Source organism: Durotheca rogersii, assembly GCF_024521655.1.
Source record: "Durotheca rogersii strain YMJ 92031201 chromosome Unknown GGS23scaffold_4, whole genome shotgun sequence".
In the NCBI taxonomy this organism is placed as follows: domain Eukaryota; kingdom Fungi; phylum Ascomycota; class Sordariomycetes; order Xylariales; family Xylariaceae; genus Durotheca; species Durotheca rogersii.
Window position 1 is genome coordinate 1,945,400 of NW_026251235.1, and position 19,015 is coordinate 1,964,414.

Here is a 19,015-nt window from a genome sequence, read left to right on the forward strand (position 1 = left end):
CTTAGCGTCGAACTCGACTATATTATCCGGTAAAGTTTCTCCTGTTAAAATCGGGCGCGTAATCCGGAGCGGATGCCATCTTTCGTGAGTATCACTCATAGTATGCCTATACAATATATACGGAAGCATTGGGTGCTTTGGCGTTTTCAACGTCGAGATGCCTACCACTGCTTCCAGGCGGGTCTATGTGCATAGGTACCTTAAGGGAGGCAGATAAAGGTGTTTAAACCGGTTATATCTCCTCAGTATATCATGTTGGGGCTATGGGGCAATGCCCGTCGGTTAGGTACATCCCTCCTAAGGCACCAATAGAGTAGGGCCTAGACAGTAACGTGCCCCTACCTAAAAGTACCTAAGGTGCCTACTGCATTTATGTACCATGCATGTACAGACCTCCCTGCTGCAGGCCTCGAGACGCTGCGGATCGATACCTGCCGGGTACTCCGTCTCCCTACCCGCCGACGGGGAGACCACTATACATATAGGATTCGCCTTCAGAGATTGCGTGCGGCTCGGGTGATGATAGGCCTGTGGCTGCTGCCATGTTACAATACCACTGCTATAACCCCATCTTACGAAACCGGTCTTGAACGCACTCGGCGCTGGTCACGATCAACTATTTTCCACTCTCCATGGCCCAACTACATCCTCCCTCCTCTCCGACGCTCACCATCTAACATCCACGCAATTCGACGTCGCCCTACGCGTCACCGCCGCTGCCGCCATTGCCCTATCCCGCCTTTCCCTCTACCTCTTCCTATTGCTCCCGATCCCCGACACCGTCAATCAGCCTAGACCTACGTATATAAGCTGCGCCGCCGGGTTGGCGGCCATGTCCGGCCTCGTCTGAGGAGCCAGATCTAACGCCACGTTCGCTGCAGCTCACACGAGAGACGATTCCATCGCATCCTATCGGTCCGGGGGACCGCTTGCACCTTATGTCATGACGCGAGAACTCTCTCGGCCGATGGACAATGGTCCTGGCCATAACAGCCCCGAGCCGGACGTCTTGGCCTCGCTTTGGGAGCAGGCACCTTTCCCACGGTTGCCGGCCGATGCGCCCTTGGAGATGAAAGAGCTTGTCATCGATGTGGAAAACCCGAAGAGGGTGTATGCCATTCATCGCGCTAGCCGCCGCCACAACTTCCAGCTCTTGGTCGAGAAGTAAGTCCCGCCTCGTCGAACGCGAACGAGTCCTAACTTTCTACAGATTCATCGTGCAACTTCGATACGGGTGTCATTTCAGCGCTTGCACGACCCCCTCATGCATGAGTTGCCGAACACGATTGGCTGGCAAAGCCCCCGTACGCCGCTACAACTCTACCAGTGCAAGAACTCTAGCCGTGTTTTTAGCAAGCCAAGATGACCCCGAGAGTCGACTATGCCCTCACCTCCAGCCGCCAGCCGGCCCCAGCGGCGCCATGAAATCCCTGATATTTTGCCCGCGACATGCCACGACGTCGAACGAGGCCGCGACAGCGCCTCACGCCGGGCCGGGATCCAAGATCAAAGGCAAAGGCACCAAGGGTTCCTTGGGTCAACCGCCGTTGAGAAAGGCACAGGCAGCAGCGCTCCCAACCCCTTCTCCAGCTGCATCCGCGATAGCCAGTCAGAACGGGAACGGGCAAAAACAAAATAGGCAATGGGAGGACGAGACCAAGAAGAGGGCGGCATCGTCATCACGTAATGGATCCAACCAAATAAGGATTGCCGAGCAAGCAGCCAACAAGGACTACCGCTCGTTTGCCGCCAACGTTTTCGGCACTGTTGCCTTCAAGATGTTGGAGTGGTTAACACCGAACAATGTTGCAGCTATATCAGAAAAGGTTGAAGCTGTCGATGGCTCCACGGAAATCGCCGAGGAATTCCGACCAAGCCAACCACCGCGGGGGCAGAGCAGGAAGGTCATCTCACTGTCTACGCCATCATTGTCTGAGTCAGAGAAGCAATCTGATTTCTGGGCTCCCCCCGACCTTCATCAATACAGTACGCAGAGACCCTCTCCGGAGAGCGGGGCCAATGGGTTCTATCAACGAGTAGATCACGAACCACGCCCGTCGTCTAATTCGAGCCTTCCGAGTTTGCCTTCGCACCAGAGGAGAAATCCCAGTGCCCGGATTCGCACGTCGTCGGTCTCAAAATCGCAATCCAAGGTCATCTCTGACTCCCTGATTGACTCCATCGCAGATGAGACGGGGCTCATATCACCCACTATTCATACAAATCAGCCAGAAAAGCTCCCCAAAGGTCTTGTTCGGCCTCCGTCGACTATGGTGCGGACTGCATCCCAGTCATCAACGGATGACGTTATTCGAACAGTGCTGAGCAAAAAAGACTCCGGCTCCGCAAAGGCTCACGATCGCTCGGAAGAGCATTATCTTCCGATGGATACCCTCGATAGCGAAGAGGCTTCCAGGAGTACCGAGACCACGCGGTCTCTGGACACGCCAGATGACAGTCAAGATAGCCTGGCCGCCAGCGATCACGTAGAGTCGACATCTGAACTAGATAACTATCTACCCCAATCGCTTTCTCGGTTGAGTCTTCAAGCTGTCAACTTTATATGCGATATCCTACAAGAGGACGCTACCGCCGAGAAACATTTACTAGAGCCGCCAGTCATCAATGGATCTACAAGGCGCTCCTTAAGCCGACGGAAGACGTGGCGGAGAAAAAGGAAATCACAGGGCCCTTACCCACAGAACCTAAAGCTCCAATGGAAGTTATTCGCCGAGCAGAGTATATTCCATGTACTGAGCGATCCCCAAGCCATATTAGACTCGTTTACGAACCCGAACGGCATGATGGATTCGCAGGCGCTATGGTATTGTATGCTACGTCTGACAAGGGTAGCCCCGAGCCTCGTATTTGACAGTCTCTGGATGTCCCTGGCGAGTCTCTTCGCGCCGCCGAAGACTTTACAGTCCGGGAGGTCGCCAACCTCGAAGATGTTCCCCGGGTCTCAAAAATCTTTCACGAACGCAGAGGCCGCGTCCCTTATGTCTGTATGCTTCCACGCCCTGGTAGCGGCAGCTCCCTTAGTGACCGACTCGAGACAGCTCAATGACATGTCTCGCCTCAGATCTCACGGATTATCACTCGCGGGCGGAGGCGCCATCGCGGCGCAGCCAGTCTCCTTGTGCCTGCAATATGAGGATGCTTTCACGGACGACATGGCTCTCCGATTAGTGCGAAGGTTACTAAGAGTGATTCCAACGCGACGTTACTTCGACGAGTTAATCGAGCTTGATTTGGACTTGGATGATGGTGTCAAGGAGCTGGATGTTGTAGAGACGTTATTCTCTTACCTCGAGCCCTCCACGCAGCCGGTCCTCGGGTTTTCTAAAGCCGAACGAAGCATTCACGAAGAACGAGTACCGATTCTGTTACTCGACTGGGCGAGGGCAGTCATGCTACACGAGTGGGAGGGGAAGCCTGAAGTTCCTGGAGATGGCCCTTTTGGTGGTGCGCTTTCGCTGATCGCGGCCATGTGTAAGCACATATTATTATTGGACTATGATTTCGGGGTCTCGAACTAACGGCAAAGCAGACCAGAAACGTCAGTCTCTCCTTCTAGGCGATGTCCATTTCCGCTCTGAATATTTCGGCGAGCGGCTTGATCCTATCCAGATGCCAGTGTCGTGGCTATCATTTACCTCAACGAGGCAAAAGGTCCATCTTCTAGACTACCCGTATATTTTTAACCCCTCGTCATTAGTGTCGTATTTCCGGGCTATCAACTTCTCCAGGATGAGCCGTTCTTACGAGGAGTCTAGTTCTTTACAGAGCCGGATTAATGCCATCATCGCCCCCGATAGTCTTGTTACAGAAGCACACCAGAAGAATATTCTCCAGGATCTTCTGAAAGTTCCCTCGGCGAAATATTTGATTCTGGATATAAGTCGGAAGAACGTTCTCAGAGACGCTTTTGACCAACTCTGGAGACGCGAAGAACGCGAGTTGATGAGGCCGTTGAAGGTTCATCTAGGAGAAGATACCGGAGAAGAAGGCTTCGACTCTGGTGGCGTACAACAAGAATTCTTCCGGCTCGCGATCGCCGAGGCGCTGAACCCCGACTACGGTGCTTTCACAATCGACGAAAGAACGCGGATGACATGGTTCCAACCGGGCTCCTTACAACCCGAGTGGAAGTTTGAGCTAGTCGGCCTTCTTATATCATTAGCCGTCTACAACGGGCTTGCTCTACCGATTACGTTCCCGAATGCTCTGTATCGGAAACTTCTAGGCGAGCCCGTTACCGAACTCCACCACATCGCGGACGGCTGGCCGGATCTCGCCAATGGTCTTACCAACCTTCTGGAGTGGAACGAGAAGGACGGCTCAGTAGAAGATGTCTTTGTTCTCACCTACGAGTTCTCTGCCTCTATGTTTGGCCAGCCTATCACTCGCGAGATGCAGCCTTCGCAGGGAACATCCTGGCCACAGTTCGCTGACCAACCCGACCCAACTCCGCCCTCGGCGTCTAATCCAAGCGACGCACCGCTCGTCACGAGCGATAACCGCAACGCGTATGTTAGTGATTATATTCGGTACCTGACTGACGTCTCTGTTGGTCCACAATTCGCTGCGTTTGCACGCGGATTCCGAAACTGCCTCCACCCGAAATCGCTACAACTCTTGACTCCATCCCTCCTCCAGTCCATTGTCGAGGGCACGCAGGAGATTGATATCGGCGAGCTCCGCCGCGCCACGCGATATGTGGGCTGGGACGCGTCTCACCGTACGGTGCGCGACTTCTGGTCTATCGTCAAAAAGTACGACGAGCGCATGCGTCGCAAGCTGCTCGAATTCGTAACGGCTAGTGACCGTGTCCCCGTGGGCGGCATGGCCAACATCCAATTCATAGTACAAAAGAACGGCGAGGAGGACGGAGAAGGTGGCCATTTGCCCACCGCGTATACCTGTTATGGGACCCTTTTGCTCCCCATCTACCGCGACAAGGAAGTCTTAAGGGAGCGCCTCGCCATGGCACTGGAGAACGCGCAAGGCTTCGGATTTGCGTGAAGGTCTCAGAACCAGAGAAACTTTACAGAGACCTCCGCGAATAGGGGATACGTAACCGATAATTGCGCGGCGAGTATCGAGCTGTCCCTGGTAAAGGTCAGGGGGGCCGAAGAGAGCAGATATATGCACAGATGTATGCGCAGATGTAAAACGTGGTCGATAGCGTCGACATTAGAAGGAGAATAAATGGGACGTGCGTGCCTAGAAGCAAGGCCCCCCAAAGGGATTGGCCTCCAAAAGAGTAGGATGATGACTATTACGAGGAAACCAATAACATGACGATGAGCGTCTGGTGGGTGTGGATGGGTCTAGGCCAGTTTTGGGGGGGGGAGGGGGGACAATAGTACCGCACTGGCGAGTCTCTCGTTGTCGGACATGGGGGCTAGTTGACCTCCTAGCCTTCTGATCTGGGGCATACGCACGCGAATACGGATGTGTATATATATTTACGTGTAGGGAAACCGGCGTGGACCGGGATGAGGAATCTCGGGGGCATCTCCCGCCCTTCTTTCGTTTGCGGAGGGGGGATATCCGCTCTTCTCCAAGTCTTCCCGGGTCCCTGGGACGGAGTGCCTCCTCTCTGGCTGGCACGACTTCTCTATCGTTTCAGCGCGCAGCACAAAAAAGCAAGGAGCGGTCCTTTTCATCTCCCTTAGTTTCTTGTCTTGTCTTTTTGATTCCGCGAGACTTCTCCGAGTAGATATCTACCCGACAAAGCCGAACCGCTCGCGCACTGCCGCGTTTTGCCCCCCCCCCCGGTTCGCCCCCGCATGCCCATGTGCAACGTCCGTTCCGGGTCCTCCTGCCTCCCGTAAGTGCGTAAATGCGCGTACGTGCATGTATGGGTTAGGTACCTACGGGGACGGCCGGAGGCATCGGGAACTCGCTAGCGCGGGCTGGGCACCAGAGATCACGACGGGAGGTTCGTATAGATTCGTATGGACAACGTGTGTTTACGCCAGCGAGCGCACGGAAGAGACGCGAGCCGAGAGACATCAGATGCGGCCCAGATCTGCGCAGGATGATCTTCCCACGTCCTGTCTGGGTAGGTAGGGCGGGCAGGTGGGCATCTAGGCATTGACCCCACCATCGGCCACAAGCACTAAGCCGCCGACTACGCAAGTCTATAATTGTATCTACATCCAGGACGACAGCGCTCTTGCGTATCTATAGACCCCTTAATTTGTCTTAAAAAATTGACTTGGCTTTTTTTTTTTAAAAAAAAAAATTTTTTTTTCTTATGCTTCTCGTCCCGCCTCTGCCCTTTCTCCTTCTACCGAGGCCGTACGTGAACCGACACGCTTGTCGCGCCGGCAGAGGGCCTAGTAGTCCTGGTCGCCAGACCCGCTGATGATCACGTTGTTCACCTTCAGCACCATGCGGCAGAGCTGGGTCGCCAGCATGAGCTGTTGCCGCTTGCCGATCAGGGGATCGATCACAAACGCCTCCTTCATGTCGTTGCTGCCCCGGCTCATGCAGTCGACGCCGAGCCGGCCGCGATCCTCGGGGCCGGCCTTGACCTGCTGCGACTTGATCTCGGCCAGGGTGGCGATGGGGTTCAAGCCGCTGTTCTCGGCCAGCGCCATCGGCACCGAGTCGAGGGCCTCGGCAAAGGCGCGCATCGCGTACTGCTCCAGACCGGGCGTCTGGACCGCCGCATCCTCCACCGCTAAGGAGCAGGCGATCTCGGCCGCGCCGCCACCGTAGACTACGCGGTTGTCGCGCACGAGATTTCGTACAACGCAGAGGGCATCGTGTAGCGATCGCCGAGCCTCATCGATGATCTATTTCCTTGGGTTAGGCTTTGTCTTGAAAACAGAGAACGGGAATCCCACCATCTTATTGCTCCCCCTGACAAACACTGTCACTGCTCGGGTGTTGGCGCACTCCTCAATAACAAGCATCTTTTCCCTGGTGGTGCCAAAAGTCATCTCCCGCACCAGACCCGCTTTTCCCAGTTTCTCCGGCTTTAGATCCTCGAACCGGGGCACTATTCGGCCGTTTGTGGCGATGGCGATGAGCTCGATTTCCGGCCCACCAACCCACCTTACTGCCGGCAGCTCATTCTGTAGTAATAGATGATTCGCCTCGTCATCGAAACCCCACTGGCAGATGACCAGATTGGCGCCCGTGTCTTTGATCTGTTGGATCATCTCGACGAACTTCTCGTGCTCGTAGTTCTGAAGCTTCTTGAACTCCTCGACCGACGTGATCTCTAGTTTGTGCTTCGTCTTCGGCTTCGGCGGCTCGAAGGCGCAGGTTAGGATTGCGATCTTGGCGTCCCTGACCTCGGACGGCATTTGCGGGTGCGAAAAGTCCTTGTCGACGATAACGCCCTTGACCAAAATCGAGTCTTCTAGTGAGCCGCCGACCTTGCCATCCACCTTGATCAGTTCGAAGTCGACGTCTTTTCGCTCGAGATCGGCGACGGAGAGAACGGCATCGACGGCGATATTGGCGAACTGGTCATGCGCCTTGGACACGATCTTGCTTCCTAAGCTCGTTCGGGCCACCTTGACGAGGTTCTCGGTCTCATCCCGGCTGAACTCGATGATGTCGGATATTCGGTCCAACTCGGCCACCGCAATATCGCAGGCTTGATCGTAGCCGTCTGCTATCCGGATCGGGTGGATCCCTTTATCTATCAACTCGGCGGCCTGCTCTAGGAGAGCTCCGGCCAGAACGACAACGCCGGTTGTCCCATCACCAATTTCGTCGTCCTGCGACTTCGAAAGCTCGACGAGAAGCTTCGCTACGTGGTTCGAAATTTCCATCTGTTGTAAGATCGTGGCTCCGTCATTGGTCACGGTGATGTCGCCGTCGGGGGAGATGAGAATCTTGTCCAGGCCGCGGGGCCCTAGCGATGTCTTGACGATGTTTGCGACGGTCCTCGCGGCGAGGATATGTGACTTGACCGCTTCGTTGCCATACTGGCGTTTCTTCTTGCCTTGGCTGGGTAAGGAGGGGCAAAGGTTAGGCACGACCAATCCTAAGTATCGGAATAGCGAGGGGTAACTGACTCTCTGACTACGATGAATGGCCTCCCCTGCTCATCTTTCATCACAGTGGCTGCGAGGATGGTTAGTGCCTAGAGGGCGACAGCGAGACACGTATTCGGCGTACCGTTCTGGAGGTCGAGATCTGGAGTGGCAGGTCAGCAGCTGGCCAGGGCGAGAAGGTGGGGCAACGGCGGCGTACTCAGAGCCATCTTGCCGGATGATATAGCTCTGGGGAGCTCAGGGTACGGCAGTTGGAAAGATCACGGCAGCGGCTGGGGGTTTTCTGCGAGGGACGACGAGGTGCGGCGTGGTACGGAGCTGGACTGGTGCGATTTTTGCTCTGGCGTCGGCTTGGACTGGACTGTGTGAGGGACAGCTTCTGAGCTGCCTCGATTTGGCCATGTTAGAAATTCTGAAATTCTGCCTGGGATGGAGATCCGTCAGGACCCGCAATTCCTTGGCTCGGAAAATTCGACGCCGACCAGCCGCGGGGCAGGGAAGTTTTCGCGACGCGTATGTACCCAGGTACCCCACGGACACGCTGGCGTTACCAAAGGCCGCCTAGCGGGGGTCGATCCGCCATCGACGGGGGTCCGTTCGGTGGGCCTCGCGATGGGATGACCCAGGGCGGCGCATGGACCACAAGAGGCGCCCCCTGCTGGCAATCGGGCCACCGCCTGGCCTTACGTAGGTGCTCGTCGCAAAACACACGGTATCCATCATATAAGGGTCCAGCTTCGGGCCACTACCACGTCGACGAGTAAAGCACCTTACCTGATCCCGGCCTGGCCGATCTGAGCAATTTCCCCAGCTTCCTATTCTGCGCCTAGAGCCGCTAACCCCCTATAAATAACCATAGTCGGCCTGGGTAGGTAGCTCGGGATCGGATATGCGCATGAGACAATTGGAAATGTGGTATAGACAATCCAATATCGTCGCGTGCTCTGCGGCTCCCCCCAGACGATGCGATACCCGCTCCGACAAACACCGAGGAGGAAACGAAATGAGAAGAAGAAAAAAAAAAAAAACCGGGACCCGGGCCAGCATGGCAACTCGCACGGCGTAACGTTGCTGTAATCAGGACTCCGCAGCCTCGGTATCCCTATTCTCCAGCGTGCCTTTTTGCCTAGGCAACTTCTGCCCTGCCGGCGCGCGAGAAGGCGGCGAGATCCATCGGATCGGCGGCGTGGCCCAGAGGCGGTTTTATTTCCCTAGGCATCTCCGCCGGCACCCACCGCGGGCCCAGGCCTCTCTCCCAGCAATCTGTCTGCATTGCCTTCGGTCCCTACCAAGTACCTACCTACGTAGGTACGTGTAGGTCTGTAGCCTACCTCATTTCTTGCCGCTCTTGTCGCCAATCCGCCCAGCCTGGGCCGTTACATAACGTTATACATACCATGCCTAGGTAGGTACCTGCCTCCTAGACCTAACGAAGCCTAAGATAGGTACCTAAGATAGATGGGTGCCTAAGAGCTGCCTACCTTAGGTACTTACTACGTTTCGGTGTGGTGTACGTGTCGAGCAGCTGGATGGAGGTACCGAGTTACACACTTGTGTCGTACCTTTTGCACAGCCGTCGCCCCCACATATGTGCGGGCGTCGGGCGCGGCCTCGAAGTACCCGGGAACGCGAGTTACGCCGAGACAGCCATGCACGTAAGGTGCCATTATGGCCATAGAGCGGATTAGGGAGAGGCCTATACACTTAGGCCGTAGAGAAACAAGCTTCCCCCGGTCTTGTGCGTAGTCTGGGCGCCCCGCTGACGTCTCCCTGCCGACCTCTACCACGTATGTTCTACGTAGGTGAGGTACCTGGTAGTACCGGGCTAGTAGCAGGCAGGTCCAGGTACCGGCGGAGGTATGTACGGGGTCACGCTCCCCCCCAAGCCCTCGCAACCCTGGAGCATACCAAAATCTCACCTAGGAAGCGCCAATGGAGAGCACCCGAGCTCAATAAAGCTGCGCGGCTCCAGGTAGGTACCGAGTCTAGGTAGCTGCTTGACGTATGCACGCTGTAGATACCCTCTAGCTATGTAGCCCATATACGTCTAGGCATGTACACGCCTCGCCTGGTACCGGCAAAAGGGGTACCTAGCCCCCTACCTAGGGCCGAAGTATTCGATACCCTACCTACCTGCCTGTCTACCTCTACTCATCTCCTCCTCCTCCTGCTTGCTCTACACGTAGGTACCTCCTACCTACCTCCTACCCAAGGCCACCCGCCCGCGTTTATATAGCCCGTACATCCCAGAGCCCTCCTACACCCCGTCCACACACCCCATCCCTTGTCCATGTCCGCCTCCTATGCGTTTTCCATACGCACAAATATTACCTGCACTGCCAACATCTAGACCTCACCTCCCGCCCGACCTGCAAACTGCGCCAGAAATCTCCGGCAAATAAGTCCTAGTTGCCGCTCTCGCCGGCTGGGCGTCGCATCTTTCTCCCCAGTCACGCCGTCCCCGATCTCGCCTCGTTGGCTTGGATGATGGCTTTGCCAACGCAGTATGAGGGCGTCCTCCCTATGTACATGGTGCAGAAACCGCCGTTCATGATCGAAGCGCCCGGAGCCAAAGATGTCGAGGGCGAAACCAAGCCGTACAGGCATTTCAAGGCCAAGGATGGCCTCATTACCCGGCCCGCCCCTCATATCGCTACTACCTACGACATACTGATCGACAGCGCCGACAAGCACGGCGAAAAACACGCTATAGGCACCCGCGAGCTCATCCGGACCCACGTCGAGACCAAGAAGGTCCCCAAAGTTGTCGACGGCGTCAAGACCGAGGTCGAGAAGCAATGGACCTATTTCGAGCTCTCTCCCTACACATTCCTCACCTACAGCGAGTACAAGACCCGAGCTCTGCGTGTTGGCGCCGGTCTGAGGAAACTCGGCGTCGAGTCGGGTGACACGCTGCACATCTTTGCGACAACGAGGTAGGGCATAGCTTTCCTATTCCCCACGCTGCTGTGGGCTGACCCGGGCGCAGCGCAAACTGGCTAGGCATGGCCCACGGCTGCGCGTCGCAGTCCATCACGATCGCGACCGCGTACGACACCTTGGGCTCTGACGCCGTCGAATTTTCCTTTGTCCAGACGGGCGCCAAAGCCGTCTATACCGAACCCCACCTATTCAAGGTGGCCAGCCGCCCGCTGAAGAACGCGAAGGACATGAAATATCTAATCTATAATGACACTACCCACATGCCCATCTCCGACCAGGAAATGGCCAACTTCAGGGCCGCCCACCCCCACCTGACCATCATCTCGTACTCCGACCTCGTCGACCTCGGCGAAGCGAACCCTGTGCCGCCTGTGCCGCCGAAGCCTTCCGACATGTGCTGCATAATGTACACCTCCGGCTCGTCCGGAACGCCCAAGGGCGTCTCCATCACGCACGAGGGCATCGTCGCCGGCGTAGCAGGTCTCTACAGTGTCATTGCCGAGTCTATCTCGCACACAGAAGTCATCCTTGCCTATCTACCCCTCGCGCATATCTTGGAGATGGCTGTGGAGAATCTGGTCATGTTTATCGGGGGCACGCTCGGCTACGGCTCCCCACGCACTCTCGCCGACACTTCCATGAAGAACTGCGCAGGCGACATGCGGGAGCTTGCGCCGACCGTGATGGTTGGGGTGCCTCAGATATGGGAGACTATCAGGAAAGGCATAGAAAGCCGGATTAACTCCAGCGGCCCGCTGACCAGGAACCTCTTCTGGGGTGCCTACAACCTGAAATCGTTGCTGGTAGCCACGGGTCTGCCTGGAGGGGGCGTCCTGGACGCCCTGGTCTTTAACAAGGTTCGAGAGATGACAGGAGGAAGGGTGAGGTTTCTTTTTAACGGCGCCAGTGGTATTTCGAGCGGCACACGGCGGTTCGTCAGTCTGGTGTTGGCCCCGATGATCACGGGCTATGGGTTGACCGAGACGTGTGCGAACGGCGCGCTAGGCTGTCCCTTGCAGTGGACGTCCACTGCTATTGGGCCTGTGCCCGCCTCGCTGGAGGTCAAGCTTGTCAGCCTACCCGACCTGGGCTATGACGCAAAGAGCACGCCGCCGCAAGGCGAAATTCTCCTCCGAGGACCCCCCGTCACCAAAGAGTACTATAAGAATCCCGAAGAAACCGAGAAAGCGTTCACGCCGGACGGGTGGTTCCGAACAGGTGACATTGGTGAGATTGACGCGGTCGGCCATATCAAGATCATCGACCGCGTCAAGAACCTGGTCAAGCTGCTGGGCGGCGAGTACATCGCACTAGAAAAGCTGGAGGCGGTCTATCGCGGCAGCGAATATGTCCATAACATCATGGTATACGGCGATAGCGAGCATCCGCGCCCGATTGCTGTAATCTGCCCTAACGAAAAGCCCCTCGCCAGCCTAGCAAAGAGTCTAGATGTTGACCACGCCCACATGCATCACAGCCAGAAGGTGGTCGATGCTATACACAAGGACTTGATTGTGGTGGGCAAGAAGGCCGGTTTGACCCCACTGGAGATGGTTGTCGGGGTGGTGCTGGGTGAGGAGGAATGGACCCCTGCTACGGTGAGTTTTAACTCTTTGCGCTCTCCTCCCACCTTAGGCTCCCTCGAAAGCTGCCAGCTAACAAGCTACGACAGGGCCTGGTCACGGCAACGCAGAAGGTGAATCGGAGAGCACTGAACAGCGCTTTCAAGAAGCAAATCCAGGAGTGTTTTAAGCGGACTGAATAGTTTTCTATATCACGGTCACGGTCAATGGGCTAGGCGTTAAGTAGCTGGGTCTACGCCAAGTACTGGTCTCTCGGCTTTTTTTTTTTTCATGCCAGATTTGTAGGCAAGGTGCAAGAGATGCAATCGTGGAGCGCACCCGTCGAGGCATGGCGACATGTGTTGAGTAATACAAAATAATCCAGAACAGCTGGTGCCCCTCTGAATCCTGTGCCAACGCCCCGCCCATATGTCACGTAGGTATGAATATCGGATGGCCCGACAAAAGGGGCGGGACAGCAGAGCGATCGTCGTCGCAGCGTCACCCTGCGAACCTCGGCTCCGAGCTGTTGCTAATGCTGCTTGTCTATATATCCCATATGCAGGATTCTATGACGTCGCGACCACCGTACAGGCCTAATGGAGGCATACGACGCCTGTGCCAGGCCTTGCGTATATGTACTTCCGAAATGACGAAACAAGGGAGGGAGATCGGCGATGAAGGCCCAGTTTCGATGTCTTACACATTTCCCGCGCACGCCGCCCAACCCGCCATCGACCGTGGGACAATACGTCCGCGGGCTCGAGCCTCAAGAATAGGCGGCCGAGGAAAGCGTCGGGAATGCCTACATGCGCGGAGGCGACCGGAGAGAGCACGCCAGCCCAACTGTGGCACCCCAGCGGCGCTCAGCGCTTCTTCCCCTGCTCGGGGCGCGGGTAGAAAACGGGAAAGGTAGGTAGCCAGGGGTATCGTATCGTCCATTGCTCCAGCTATCCATCTATCTACACCTTCTCGCCGCCCAGGTATCGATACAATAAACCAAGGGTGACGCAAAGACCACAGAAGCGGAAGAGGCGGAGCAAGAAGAGGAAACGAGAGAGCCAAAAGCGCGGCTTACTAGGAGCAGACAGATAGATAGGTATCTCTAGCAAAGCAAAGCAGGCCTGACAGAACTCCTCACATGCTGGGTAAGTCGGGGCACGCCGCCCGGCCCCGGTCCCCCTCAAAAATCTACGCGAGTATATATGCCTGTCCCCTCCCCTCTCTCTGCTTCCCACAGAAATTTCTAAGATATGGTAAAGGTCCCGCGACTCCTCCTCCTCCTCCCTCTATATATATATACCTGCGCGCTCCCTATCACCGCGGGTCCCATCTCCAGGGTATATCTCTCCGCTTGTAAAATAGCTGAACCGGCGTGACGTTCCCGTCGCAGTTGAACATGGCGTTGCGCTCGCGCCTCCATATGTCGCCGCAGTAGTACGAGACGTTGTGGTCCTCGCACTTGAGCCAGGCGTCCCTGCCGACGCGGACCCAGCACCAGTAGTGGCCCGACTGCGTGGTGGCTCCGTAGTGGCACTGGATGCCGTAGAGGTCGTACATCCTCGGGCCCAAGAAGCCGTCGTTGTGCTCGGGCCCCAGCGCCGCCGCCGCCTGCGACCGCACCTCCTCGGCCAAGCTGTACGGGCTCACGTCGAAGTCGTCGATCGGGAACGATATCGGGTCCATCCGCTTCACCATCCCGCCCGTCATCGTCGGCACGCTTCTTCTGATAACCACGCGGAACAAGGGAGGTATTCTGGCCAGACGCGTCCACCGCTGGTGACGCGTGCTTTGGCACTTCTCGCAGGTCACTTGGATATTTGCGTTCGACGTCCACTGTTGGTCTTCCAGCAGTTTTTCCAGCGGAGTTTGGACGTCGCGCCTTCGGGCAGGCGGCGATACGAACGTGCCGTGCGTGTTCTCGGGGAAAAAGCCCACTTCTCCGCAGGAATCACACACCCTTTCGTTCACCTCAAACACCCGCCAGTAATGGTCGATCATCGAGGAACTCGAAACTGATATACGCCACCAATCCTTGATGACAAACGAAACGAGCAAAGACGCTTCGGCCGGCACCACTGGCGCGGGACTACTGGATAGGCTGCTGCTCATGTCAGTCTCGGCCGCAAGTTGGTCGAAGACAAAATTCGTGAACTCCTCAGCATCCTGCTGGTTGTCATCTCCAAGGCGAATCACACGCCCTCGATCCCCAACATATCCCGTATGAATGGAGCGTAAGTAGTGCTTTGGAATTATTAGTATGGAGCCGTCTGAACGGGTAGGGGAGGGTTAAGCGATGGAGGGCATACCATAAACGTCGTGGCTCTCATTACTTCGAACTGTCTCTTATTCATCCACTGAAGCAGATTGCCTAGTATCTTTGCCATCAGCTGCGGTCGGTTTGGTCGTCGGTCCGCGCTTATGCGCCAACGATCGGGCCAGTCAGATCGGACCATCTCATCGGCAAACCCTGATGAAGAGAGGAATATTTGTATAGTAGAGTTTGCGTAGCACCAGTTCTGGGGGTTTTGAAGCCCAGTACGAGATTGCCACAACGACGAAGCGGATCCCTGCGTGGCAACAGAACCAACATCCGTATCGCTATCTCTGGACTCCAGTCCGCTATATCTCGTTCTCGCCATAGCAGGCGCCGGCCGCCTAGGCGGAGCCGGCGATATGCCAGCTAAGAAGTCCTCCGTCGAATCCGGGATATGCCCGGACTGAACGTGCTCTTCCCTGACGGGACCGGTCATGGATTCGGGGATACCCGTGACACTCGGATAGCGGCGAACGAAATCTTCCCTGGTTTTGATGTAGTCGAAGGTAGAAGCCCCCGTTTGGTCTTCCTTGATTGTTTCCTCGAACTGGTTGATCTCATCTTGATTAAGTGGTTTGGCCCGTAACCGTCTTTTATCTCCCGTTCTCGGTGAAGGATCTGTTAATGTATCAGACACTGCGAGTGAGTGCCCCCCGAATTCGTCCACCCAGGCGTTTAGGCCGCCTGTTAAAAGCTTTGGGTTGGTTTTGAGCGGTCTACTATAGCTGTAATACGACAAAGCTTGGCGCACATTGTACAGGATCATTTCTGCGGAATCCCCCGTTATTCTAGTCGGTATAGAGGTGCTGTCGCCGTCGTAGATAACCACCAGATCAACCTTGTCACGCTGTTCTATCGCAAGCCTCTCATTCGATGGGGCAAGAACCATGCTATCGGCAATCTGCTCCGCGGATACGTTCTCCCTTGTGAGGATCTCCGGCTCTACGCAGATTGTCTTATCCGATGGTATGTGCCCTTTATCGAAAGACTCACGGCTCCGGACGTCAATAATGAGAACTTCCACCTTTGGAGAGGCTCGATTTAGCAGGTCCGCGAGTGCTCTGGCTGTAATGGTTTCCCCGCTTGGGATTCGTACTCCCGCTGGTGTCATTGACGGCAGAGAGGCTCCATACGCATGAGCCGCCACAAATTGTTCATTGCTGAAGGCCCTAATTGCAATTTCTGTCGAGATGCGGGCCGAGGCGCTAGGGGTAGAGGTGATGGAATTCGTCCGGCTAAACATTCCACGAGGAGTGCTCGACGGAAGATTGGCAACCTCGCTGGTTATGGTACCTCTTGCGGGACTATATATCGCGTCGGGAAGCTTTGGCATGGATGGCACAGAGCTGTCAAGCGAGGGTAATCGTTGGTGAAGCGAAGGCACCGACCCGGTTCCGGCCGGTTGCGTTGCTTTCGTTGCATTCCCGGGCTTCTGGGACTCGCGTAACCGAGCAAATCGGCTAGCGAGATCGTCTGGAACACTCTCCGACGCCTGCCTGATAGCCTTTCCATGTAGCGCTTGGGGTTTAGGCTGTACCGGCGGTTTTACTTTGCGGCTTCCGCTGGCATTTTCCCTAGCATCCTCCGCGCGACCACTTCCATCTGGCGTATCGAAACTATTCTTCGATTCGTTCCCCTGGTGATTTGGAGGGCTGCTAACCCTGGACTGCGCCGACACCGCACTCGATCTGCTCGCCGGTGCGGGGTCGAGAGAAGTCCTCGAAGATGACATCGGTCGCACACCACTCCTTCGATTATCTTCTTGAATTTCGATCTTTATTTTGGAGAAATCTGCACTCTTCGTGGTAATCTGCTGTTTGAGAGCATTATACTGACGACCGAGCGCGCCCCGGTCTGATGTCAAGGAGGGATAGTCTTTGTGCCTCGGTATCTTATCCACAGCAATCGTGAATGCCTTGATATATTCCATCAATGCTAAGTCTCGGCGACCGAAAGTGTACCAGGTCATGGCTTGGCGCATAGAGGCATCACCAAGCTCAAGGAGCTTCCGAAGCGGAGCATGGGGATCGACGTCGACGTTGACCGAAACTAAGTCGTCTATGTGGCGAAAGGGTGCCCTTCCGGCGCCCGAATCGCTACCCGCGTTATGCCTAGCAGCGCCATTCGCGGCGATTCCGGAGTTGTTATCCATCGCAGAGGCCACAACGCCTTGCGCCCCAACTCCCGATGTAGCTGTAGACCTTGTAAACGCAACAGAGCCCATGTTCTAGCCAGGAAGGGGCCCGATACCATGCCGCAGCTTTAGGCGACAGGCAGCTCGCGCTGGAGTCGGAGGCAAATCGAAGGCGATAGGGGGGCGGGACACGAGCTCGTGAGGGCGGTTAGAACAGTCGAATTCGGCCCTGCGGTCGGATCGGGACGTATGATGCTAGAAAAAGAGAATCGAAGCGGGTCGAAGAACAATACGAGAGTCTCTTATGTATCGTTGTAACGCTAACGACGGCCGGATACTGGAATGTGGTGGCATTCTTTCAAGAGAAGGGCCAAGTCTATAAACGTAGGCGCGCTAGAGGGACGAAAACGTGGGTGGAGGACGAGAACGGAAGGTTAAAGGACGGCGGGGAAACAGAGAAAGAAAGCGGCCAGTGCATAGGGGAAACGCAGGCATCGCATCTACCCTATCGGTATTTCGAGAGAGCCGTTATTCAGACAAGGAGATGATGGACCTGATGGTCGGAGGAGAGAACAATATCACAAGACGGGAAGACGCCTATGTAGGTAGGTATGTATATAGGGCAGAGCCTCAGAGCTAGGTACCTCCGCCACTACATAAAACCACAGGGTGGACCCCGGGGCAGGAAGGCAGATAATGCATATTCACTTAAGCAGTTCATAAGCTAGTGCATACAATAGGTACCTCTACTTACTTTTATTTTTCTCCACAATTATATATATACCATTAAATAAGTACTAACTCTATAATTTAAGAAAAATTAGATAAAGCTTAACGTATTGTAATTATCCTCTGAATAGGATAAGCATATAAACTAGCTTAACTAATATATAAACTAGTATCAATGTAATCACAAATGAGATCCTTTACTGCTTGTGCACCTATATTCTAGATAAATTAGGCACACTGAGACTTAAGGTTAGATATAGATCTCAATCTCTAGCTTAATGGCTCTATGAAATGAAACAGTACGAGAACGTAGTTATTTAAGTCTGAATAGGAATCAAGGCCAATTAATGGAAGTCTGTCGAGCATGGATAAATTCTACTTTGATCGCAGCATCAAACCCTCAAGAATCTTAATTAGATATGTGTACACGGATCTTATCAGTCTCAATGGTGTCGACCCAGTCTATCATATCAATGACCAAGTTACTTTTTTTAAACTTAGACTCTGCCGAGTCTAACTCATCTCACTCCGAGCCATGCCGCCTTTCTACACTCAAAGATCCGTTATCCTGATCCTCAATGTCGTAATTATCTATAGATATAGAGTGTGGCTCGATAACATCGGAATCATGTTCGACTTAGATATTCCCCGAAGCACAAGGGGGCCGAAGGTGGAGATCTAGAATTGGTAGAGCAATGTTATGCGTGAGAAGATTGAGAGCCTAGACTAGCTATATACTCCTAGTTGAAACAGTCAGATAAAGATCCATTTGTGTTTTGCCTTAAACTGAAGATAGTTACTAAACCATGTGCTACTGTCATTGGCATTCGATTTGTTTCACCGAAATCTGCCGTGTTCGACCACGAAGTACTCCGTACAGAAGACATGATTTAGCAGAGGCAAGAATGTAAAGACTAATTCCTAGTAAGAAGAGTTTGTCGGCTGCAATTATGTCAGATGTTTCATCTGAGTGTCGAGATTCAGAAGGTCCAAGGTTGTGTCAGGGCGTCGAGTTGCCAGAGGGGGGAGCAAGAGCTGCGTTTTATGCAACAGATAAAGGATTTCGCTGTTCTCTAGTGGCGAGTATGCCTCGCTGGATCATCTTTGTCAACCAAGTTGAGGTCAACCCTTATTCTAGTGGTCAATAACTATGCATGAACAGTCGGCTAGTCGGCAGCCCATCGTCGGCGCCGGATGGACCAACCAACCCCATATCCCAAAGGTGTCTGTTACGGTTCTGCAACGCATACCTAGGTAGTCAAGATGCACATGAAGATGGTTCAGGATGACAGATACAGAGCTTTGC

At 54.8% G+C, this 19,015-nt stretch overlaps 4 protein-coding genes across 4 annotated transcripts; 2 read left to right on the forward strand and 2 right to left on the reverse strand.

Annotated features, from left to right (window-relative positions):
* Positions 1–542: 542 nt before the first annotated feature.
* On the forward strand, positions 543–5,751 carry GGS23DRAFT_555850 (uncharacterized protein). The gene is made up of 3 exons (XM_051515622.1): positions 543–1,164; positions 1,211–3,492; positions 3,551–5,751. The coding sequence occupies exons 1-3, from the start codon at positions 944–946 to the stop codon at positions 5,023–5,025; spliced, it is 3,978 nt and encodes a 1,325-aa protein (XP_051374887.1). The 5' UTR covers positions 543–943; the 3' UTR covers positions 5,026–5,751.
* Positions 5,752–5,814: 63 nt separating this feature from the next.
* On the reverse strand, positions 5,815–7,962 carry GGS23DRAFT_555852 (chaperonin Cpn60/TCP-1 family). The gene is made up of 2 exons (XM_051515623.1): positions 6,861–7,962; positions 5,815–6,809 (listed from the first exon to the last, which is right to left on the reverse strand). Exons 1-2 carry the CDS (start codon positions 7,797–7,799, stop codon positions 6,348–6,350), a joined length of 1,401 nt encoding a protein of 466 aa, XP_051374888.1. The 5' UTR covers positions 7,800–7,962; the 3' UTR covers positions 5,815–6,347.
* A 2,157-nt stretch (positions 7,963–10,119) lies between these two features.
* Positions 10,120–13,102, forward strand: GGS23DRAFT_555865 (long-chain-fatty-acid-CoA ligase). The gene is made up of 3 exons (XM_051515624.1): positions 10,120–10,960; positions 11,014–12,565; positions 12,640–13,102. Exons 1-3 carry the CDS (start codon positions 10,509–10,511, stop codon positions 12,730–12,732), a joined length of 2,097 nt encoding a protein of 698 aa, XP_051374889.1. The 5' UTR covers positions 10,120–10,508; the 3' UTR covers positions 12,733–13,102.
* A 564-nt stretch (positions 13,103–13,666) lies between these two features.
* Positions 13,667–17,291, reverse strand: GGS23DRAFT_373405 (cysteine proteinase). Its single transcript, XM_051513365.1, has 2 exons — positions 14,839–17,291; positions 13,667–14,773 (listed from the first exon to the last, which is right to left on the reverse strand). The coding sequence occupies exons 1-2, from the start codon at positions 17,068–17,070 to the stop codon at positions 13,847–13,849; spliced, it is 3,159 nt and encodes a 1,052-aa protein (XP_051374890.1). The 5' UTR covers positions 17,071–17,291; the 3' UTR covers positions 13,667–13,846.
* Between the last annotated feature and the right edge of the window lie 1,724 nt (positions 17,292–19,015).